We start from the raw sequence: 9041 nt of genomic DNA on the forward strand, positions 1-9041 counted from the left end.
TAGATTTGCAATGAAGGGAAGGAGATTAGTGTTACTATTCAGCTCTGCTAATGCATTGGTGAAAATACCCCCCATTTTTTCATTTAAGTGGCACAAGACTAAAAAACTCTCCAGAGCTTCTGCCAGAGGATTCCTCCCCACACAAATTGCAGCCCTATGGAAAGTGTGGTGGAGTTGAAGCTAACTTTTCATAGACGCACACACAGACACATGTTGCAAACAATTACAACTTGCAGTGCCAGTGTCAGGTTCTACCATGCATTCTGTATACTCAACATGTTCCTCCCATATTATGAGATCACATTACTCTTTCCCATTGTTCACAGTGGCTGATAAAACAGCAGAGAATCCCCTAGTGCTCTACAATATGGAAAATGGAGTTTCACAGCTGCTTGTTATTTAAAAACTTGTCAATTTCAACGTCAGGATCTTCTTAGTGGTCTTTGTGCTTCACACTCATGGGATGAAGCGCCAGCACCGATCCCCGATCGGTAATACCAAAGTCTGGGATTTTTTGCTGCCCGACCCCGGTGGGCATGTGTGACAGCCCCACTGCACATACTCACCCGTTGGGTGCGAACATTCTGCCAGTTCCTTCTTTACCGCCATGTCAGATAGACACATTAGTGGTTGCTTCGGTCAGTAGTTCACTTACCTTTTTTCCTCTTTAGGTTTCTCCTCATTCTTGTTCTTGTTCTAGAAGAAGAAGAAGAAGAAGAAGAAGAAGAAGAAGAAGAAGAAGAAGAGACTGTTAGTTTATTGTTGCTACCTTTTGGGGTTTTTCTTCCCCCGCTCCTCCTGCAATCCCCTGTCTATGGAAAAGCGTTGGAGGTTTTTCAAGCGGTGTCTTAAGTGTGGGAGCAAGATTCCTCCTCCTGACGGACATTCCCTCTGTTGTGTCTTGGGGAAGGTCACCGAGTGGAATCCTGCCATAATTGCTCTAAGTTTTCTAAGCAGACCAGAAAAAACCAAGCGGCAAGACTATCGGAGGCACTGTTGAAATCGGCTCTCGCACCGCAGATGTCGACATCAGCATCAACCAGCACTTCGATGGCCACTCCGGCATCAGTTCCAGTCTTGCTGTTGAGCCAACCGACTCAGCCACTCCAGGGAGCCGACCGCCCCCCACAAGCGTGCAGGCTCAGTATCCCAGTCCAAACCCTCGACTCCAGCCAAGAAGGCCAAAGGGGATCGGGAATCTCGCTCCGCTGAGTCCAAGAAGCATAGGAAGGAGAAGCGGCGCCAAGATCGGCAGACTCCTTCTCTGCCATCGAAAGACCCTGCGATGGTTTTGGGAGAGCCTTCGGAAAAGATCCTTGCCTCACCGATTCAACCGAAAAGCCCTTGGGTCTGACAGATGTTCAACACTCCTCTCTTCCTGGCTCTGATCTGGAGATTGATCTTACACAGCGGTTGGCATGCTCGAAGGAAGGTGGCAATCCGTGTTTGGTGCCAGACCTCAAAGTTTCCCAGCTGAAGGACTGCTCGACACCGAAACTGCCACTGATACCTCAGCCTGATAGGTTTGGTGAGACTCCAGACCCCTTTCGGCAACCACATCCTTTGCCCAGCTGGGACCCACACCCATGGGCATATCCATTTGGGGGCTATCCCTTTCATGCTCTATACCCATGGTACCCTCCTCAGAACCCATATTGGGGCCAGTGTTCTGAAACTTTGCATCACTCCAGAGTCTCAGCATACTCTCCACCTGGTTGACGGGACTCATCGATGCAGACTTCGACACCAAAGTTAGTCAGACACTTCCCAGCATCCCTGACCTTGAGCGGACTCCATCTACTAGGATTATGGTAGACACACCAGACTTACCATCTGAAGACAGTGCCCCATCCTCTCCGTCAACCTCAGATGATGAGGCGGAGAACAACTCGGGTCAACAGCAGGAAAGATCCTCACTGGAATCCAGGATAGCTGAAGATCTCCCATTCTCCGGTGGTCCCTGGTAGTGGGACGGTCCGAAACTGTTGGGAGTAGGCTCCTCCTCCGGAAACAGGGTCGTTGATCGTTTGATCCGGCCTGGGGAAGGGGCTGCTCCGTTGGAAACTCTCCAGTCCAAACGGCCCTGTTACAACACAGGACGTGTTCGTCGTGCGTCGGAGCACAGTGATCTGCAGAACAAGGTCTCCTTGTGAGAAAGTCTCTGCCACCTGTTTCTTCAGCCACAATGGCGGTGGGCAGAGCATTTTACCACCAACATTGGGTTTTACCCAGCAAAGGGTGCACAACTGGGGACTGCCATGGAGAGAGAGGTTGCCCTTCCTAAGCCTGTTGAGGTGGGGGAAGAGAGCGGCAAGTCCAACTTCGCGGTTCCACACAGTGCCGGCAGGCGTAGTATAGACAACCGAGGTCCAGCATGGCCAAGAGCAGGAAAACTCTTGGTTGTTCACTCAGACAGCATGTCTACTCGAGAGGAGGTGGTAAGCTGCCTGAGGGAGAGCGGGAAAGCTCTTTGTGATGCGCAGACTGTTTTTTGCTTGGGACGGGCTCCGCTGGGATGAGGAAAGCTCACCCGGTAGCTTACAGCAGTTTCCCAGGACCCCTCCTGAACAGGGTGGGGAAAAGCTTATGCCGTAGCAGGCCTCTCCAACTCAGGCATGGTTAGCATGGCCTGGGGGGGCGGTTCTTTACTATGCAGAACAGGTCACCATTTCAGGCAGTTAGCCTGGTAACGGAGGCTTCTACCTCTCCCCTTTCACTTCCGTTTCAGCCTTCTGCTGTAGCTGAGATGGCTGACGGACGGGGACAGACTAGTGAGACAAATTCAACCAGTGATTTCTCCATCCCAAAGTACTCAGGATCCGCTTCCGAGAAAGATCAAGAGGATTCTGAACTGGATTTAACTGGAGAGGATGCCAAGCTTAACTTACTCACTTGGTTAAAAAGAGAATTGAGCAAGGAGTTTGCCCCTGCCCGAGGCTCTACTGTGCCTTCTCACCTCCAGAAAAGGAAGAGACAAGCAGTTCTAGATATTGCCACAGCTCCTACAGACCCAAAGAAAGCAAAATTGGGTATGAGCTTGGACTCTCCCTGTGATAGTTCTCAGGAGGAAGAGGAGCCTGACTCTTCAGTAGACTCCTCTGCAAAAGAGGAAGGGGAACTCTCTGAGGAGGAGGATGCTACTCCTTCAGTGCAATCTAGGATGTTTCCAGTGGAATATTATTCTAAACTCCTCCTTAAGGTCCTTAGGGAACTGCCACACCCAGAGAGAAGGCAGAATTGGATCCTGACCTGCCTGCAGGCACAGGGAAGATGATTCCCAAAGTGGGGGTTTCTCAGACCGGGGTGCCCTTGCCTGCCCCCTTTTTTAGTCTTATTAAGGCGAAGTGGGAACACCCGGCTAAGCCAAAATCTAACCCACATCTGTTTTCCAAACTGTATGGGTTGAGTCCAGAGGCTACTAAACGGCTGAAATTGCCCGTAGTGGACGATCCTGTGAATAGTTTATTATCCACATCTGTGCTTCCCATGGATGCGGATGGGCTACCCAAGGATGCCTGTGATAGACGTCTTCAGCGGGGTCGCTGTTTGCACGCGCAGTATATACCTGGGCATCCAATTTGACCTCAGCAGATAGTGATGCGCCAAAGGAATTCAAGGATGAGCTTAAGAAAATAGCCTTGGGCACAGCATTTATTGCAGATGTGACCCTAGACACAATGCAGTTGTCCGCAAGGGCAGTTGCTTGCAGTGTGGCAGCGCGCAGGAACATTTGGCTCAGGACTTGGGATGCGGATGCAGCTGCACAGGCTAGATTGGCAGCTGTACCATTCAAAGGCGTTAGTCTCTTTGGGGATGAACTGGAACGCTTCCTGATTGAGGGGAAGGACAAGAAGAAAGTCTTGCCTTCTAAGAGGAAAGATTTTAATTCTAAAAAATCCTTCCAGCACTTTTGGGACTCCAAAAAATTCTCCCGGGCTTCGGGTTTTAAGCCTTTCCGAGGGAAGTGGCAGTCTCGCAGTCGGGATGCTAAATCCTTTTCTAGCCGAAGTGACTCCAAAAAGGGAGGGTCACAATGACTATGCCAGAAGTCCAGAGCTGTTTCCTATCGGGGGGCGGCTACAGTTTTTTGCAGACCGATGGACGGTATTGGTTGCAGACCAATGGGTGATAGACATGGTATCCAAGGGCTATGCATTAGAACTGGAAACTTTCCCACGTCGGAGGTTTCGTTCAGTGCCGAGAAAACAAGACCCAACCACGCACCAGGGATGTTGTGCGCCATCCAACATCTACTGGACATCAGCGCTATAGAACCCTTACCTGTGACTCAGAGGGGTCAAGGGGTGTATTCCATTTTATTCCTGGTACCAAAGAAGAATGCTGATGTCTGGGCTATTCTAGACTTAAAATGGGTAAATCGATTTGTGAAAACCAAAAAGTTTCGGATGGAGACGTTGCGTTCCATCCTATTGGCAGTTTAAGAACGAGAATACCTGACGTCCATCGATCTGTCCGAGGCGTATTTGCATGTTCCCATTCAACCAAGTCACAGACGGTTCCTCAGGTTTGTGTACGACAGGAAGCACTTCCAGTACCAGGCTTTGTCATTTGGGCTCAAAACTTCCCCGCGAGTGTTTAAAAAGATCCTGGTGGCTTTGGTAGCTCATTTACGGATGGGAGGCGTGGCTCTTCATCTGTATCTGGAAGATCTCTTGGTCAGGGCCCCTTCTTTCCAGCAGCCTGGAGGACACCAATCGGACTATTCAAATACTGCAGGACCATGGTTTCATGGTCAACAGGACAAAGAGCAACCTTACTCCAACGCAAGAGATAGTGCATCTGGGTGTCCTGATCAATACTCAGAGGCACAAAGTGTTTTTGTTGGAATTACGACAGGTGAACCTCAGATCCTTGTTGGAGGAGGTATTGTCCCTGAATTGGGTGCCTGTGATGACTCTAGCAAACCTTTTAGGGGTTTTGGTGTCGTGCCAGGATGTACTATCTTGGGCGCGTTTCCACCTACGGCCCTTACAATGCTTTCTGATCCCTTATCAGCATGTGATAGCTCGCAAGCTACACAAGCTAGTGTTTCTTCCACCGGAGCTGCGGACGCAACTTCAGTGGTGGCTGGAACTGTCCCGTTTTCAGCAAGGAATGTCAATGAAGGAGCCACAGAAGATAGTGGTAACTACAGACTCCAGCCTCTCTGGCTGGGGAGCGTATTCTCAAGGGATGATGATTCAAGGTCAGTGGTCCCTGATGGAGTCCTGACAGAGCATCAACCTGCTGGAGCTGAGGGTGATTCATCTGGGGTTGTTACGTTTTCAGACGACGCTGCAGGGGAGTCACGTGTTAGTGAAGACAGACAACGTGGCAGCCAAAGCTTATGTCAACTGGCAAGGCGGGACCAGAATCAGGAAACTGTGCAGCAAGGCCAACAGCTTCCTGGATTGGGCAGAGAAGTATCTGTTATCCATAAAGGCGATTCATGTAGCCGGGAAGGACAATGGGCTGGCAGATTGGCTCAGCAGACAGAGGCTGGATCAGACAGAATGGTCGCTGGACAAGGCGGTGTTCCAGTCTCTTCAGTGCAGATATGGCATAGTGACTGTGGATTTGTTTGCAGCCGCGGACAATTGTCAAGTGCGACGGTTTTCTGCCAAACAGAAGGACGATCAGGCAGAGGGCATAGACGCTCTCAACTGCGACTGGCTGGATGGTCTTCTGTATGCCTTCCCACCACTGCAGCTGATTTCCCGGTTGGTTCACAAGATTCTTCAGCAAACAGCGGAGCTAGTCCTGGTTGCTCCCTTCTGGCTGAGACGGGGGTGGTTTCAAGACCTCATGCGGCTGTCAACAGAGAAGCCTTGGCGTCTCCAGCATCTGAGACATTGCTGAGACCAGGGACAGTTTGCCATCCTCAGCCGGACATGTTACAGTTAACTGCATGGAGGTTGAGTGGTCACAGTTAGTTAAGTTGGGGTTTGACAAATCTGTGATTGACACTATGTTGGCATCCAGAAAATGTTCTACCACTCGGGTGTATAATAACACTTGGCGTGTCTTTTCCAGCTGGTGCGTGGAAAGAGATTAGGATCCCTTAAAGTTACCAGTTCGGAAGCTGCTGCTGTTCTTGCAAGAGGGCCTGGATAAGGGGTTGGCTACTAATACCCTTCGTAGGCAGGTGGCAGCTATTTCTGATGTTCATGGAGCTAAAAAAAGGGGGGGGGGTTGACATTGCATCTGCATGTTAAGCGTTTTTTGAGGGGGGTGTCCCTGTTGAATCCCCCTACTGCACATAGCTTTCCTACATGGAAGTTAAATGTGGTGCTGAAGGCGTTATGTCATGCACCTTTTGAGCCCATGGCTACTTGTAGCCTGAAGGATCTTATCCTTAAAACGCTGTTTTTAGTTGGGATTACCTCTGCCCTCAGGGTATCTGAGTTGAAGGCTCTGTCCGTGGATACAGATCTTTGTACCTTTCATGAGGACAGGGTAGTGTTGAGACCTAATCCAACATTTATGCCTAAAGTGAATTCAGTTTTTCACCGGTCTCAGGACTTGGTATTACCCTCATTCTGTCCCAATCCCAAACATGAGAAGGAAAAGGAGTGGCATCGGTTAGATGTTAAGCGTGCCTTGAGTTTTTATATAGAAAGAACCAAGGACTTTAGGAGGTCAGAGTCCTTGTTTGTTTCCTTTAATTCGCCCTCTTTGGGAAAACCAGTTACTTCTTCAACCCTGAGCAGGTGGATGGGGCAATGTATTTCTGCAGCATACACGGTGTCAGGGTTAGAGCCTCCAGGAGGACTTATGGCTCATTCCTTACGAGGAGCAGCCACATCCGCAGTGTACAAGTCCTTCTCGTCCCTAGAAGGCATTTGTAGGGCAGCCACCTGGAGTTCTGCTCATTCGTTCACCAGGCATTATAAGGTGGATAGGTGGGCATCCTCTGAAGCGGCTTTTGGACACAGGGTGCTACAACAGGTTATACATTAAATGTAGTGGTTCCCGCCCGGGGTACATATTGCTTTTCTATGTCCCAACAGTTTCAGACCGTCCCACTACCAGGGACCACCAGAGAACAGAAGATTGGAAGCTCTTACTGTGAAGCTTCCTTCTCGGTGGTCCTGGAGTGGGACGGTCCATCCCACCTGGTGTTGTACCTTGCTCCAGGTTGGTAGCTGTGGGAGCTTGGTTGTGGGAGGTACTGGGGCACTGGTAGTGGAAGTTTCTTATTGGTTGCAGTTACTTCTGCTGTTGCAATTATTAAAATGGCATTGCATCATTATGGTCTCTGAGTGGTTTGTTACCATGCTGCAGAGTTTGTTTTATAGATTTCTACTGATGGGGGAGCATGGCTTTTCTATGGACTGGAGAGTTTCCAACGGAGTGGCCCCTCCCGCAGGCTGGATCAAACGATCAATGACCCTGTTTCCGGAGGAGGAGCCTACCCCCAACAGTTTTGGACCATCACACTCCAGGACCACCAAGAAGGAAACTTCATGGTAAGAGCTTCCAGTCTTCCAATCTCTCCTTCTAAAGACTTAAAATCATATGGGGAGTTGATTAAAAGGGTGGCGAGCTCTTTGTCTCTGCCAGTGGTCCATCCTCAACTGGTCATCGACGATACGGTTTTTGATATTATGCAGAAAGACACGTCAACAGCTGTAGCCCTTCCTATCACGAATGTGATCCTGCAGGCCATTAAAGACCCTTGGTCCAAGCCCGCTTCAACTCCAATTTCCTCCAAACGTATGGACCACATGTATAGAATCCAGGAACAGGGTGCAGAATTTCTTTTTAACCACCCACATCCCAACTCTGTGGTGGTATCGTCCTCTTCCAAGGCTAAGAAAACCCACTACTCACCTCCAGATAAGGAAGGGAAGAGAATTGATATGTTTGGCAGGTGATTCTATTCTGTGGGTACGCTCGGAATAAAGATTTCCAACTACTCTGCTTGTATGACGAGATATCAATATTCCCTCTGGGAGCAGCTTTCACCTCTTTTTGACACTCTGCCTGAGGATAAACATATCCTGGCCAAGAAGGCTCAGAGGGAGGTGATGCTGCTAGCAAAACAACAGCTTCAGGCCTCTAAGCACATGGCGGACACTGCAACTAAAACGCTTACCTCTGCCATCACCCTGCATCGTCACTCTTGGCTTCGTGCCACCGCCCTCCAGATAGACACTAGATCCTGGGTTGAGGATCTCCCCATTGAAGGAGAGGGTTTCTTCAGTTCCACTACTGACTCAGTCCTACAAGAAATGGACAAGAGCATTAAGATGTCATGTAACCTGGGGATACCTGCTTCTTCCTCATGCTCTAGCAAGCCTCGTCCCTGGTCCAAGCAATGGCCTAATAAGTCTTATCAGACCAAATCCCCTGAGAGATCTTGGAAGCCGCGTGCAGGACAGCATGATGCCAAGAGCTCTTCCACCGCAGGAGGCAAAGCCAAGTTTTCTTGCTTCTCCTCTCACATGGGAAAGTCTAAGAATACCAGGAATCCCAAGCAGGGACTTTGACTTTGGCATTCCCCCTTCTCCACACCCCCTTCCTCTGGGCCCACCCATCTCCATAGATTTTTGCAAGCATGGCGGTGGATTACCACCAACAAGTGGGTCTTGTCCATCATAGAGAAGGGCTTTGCGATAGAATTTGTTCAGCCCCCTTCTCATCCCAGATTGGTAATCACACATCCAACAGCTGTTCTACTGGAGGAAGTTCAAAATCTTCTCAGCAAGCAAGCAATAGAACCTGTCCTCAATCGTCACAGGAGTCAGGGTTTTTATTCCAGATACTTCACGGTCCCCAAGCGGGATGGAGGACTTCGTCTGATTATGGATCTGAGGGGACTGAACGAATTCATCGCTTATCAAAAGTTCAGAATGCTGACTACACAGCATTCTTCCACTCATCAACAAGGAAATTGGATGGCTACCCTGGTCCTGAAGGATGCCTATTTCCACATCAGCATCCTCCCCAGTCACAGGAGGTTTCTTGGTTTTGCAATTGGGATGAACCATTTCCAATACCGGGTGCTCCCCTTTGGACTCTTGATTGCCCCCAGGGTT

At 49.7% G+C, this 9041-nt stretch overlaps 1 protein-coding gene across 1 annotated transcript in view; it reads left to right on the top strand.

The window, feature by feature from the left end:
• The window catches only part of LOC132575723 (uncharacterized), a 49196-nt gene extending 43337 nt beyond the window's left edge, over window positions 1-5859 (top strand). The window contains exons 12-17 of the mRNA XM_060244416.1: window positions 958-1133; window positions 2729-3162; window positions 3330-3557; window positions 4698-4884; window positions 5017-5145; window positions 5290-5859. Of these exons, the coding sequence (XP_060100399.1) occupies window positions 958-1133; window positions 2729-3162; window positions 3330-3557; window positions 4698-4884; window positions 5017-5145; window positions 5290-5859 (1724 nt within the window). The remainder of the gene's footprint in view (window positions 1-957; window positions 1134-2728; window positions 3163-3329; window positions 3558-4697; window positions 4885-5016; window positions 5146-5289) is intronic.
• The last annotated feature ends 3182 nt before the right edge of the window (window positions 5860-9041 follow it).

The sequence above is a fragment of the Heteronotia binoei genome, chromosome 8, assembly GCF_032191835.1.
Source record: "Heteronotia binoei isolate CCM8104 ecotype False Entrance Well chromosome 8, APGP_CSIRO_Hbin_v1, whole genome shotgun sequence".
Classification (NCBI taxonomy): domain Eukaryota; kingdom Metazoa; phylum Chordata; class Lepidosauria; order Squamata; family Gekkonidae; genus Heteronotia; species Heteronotia binoei.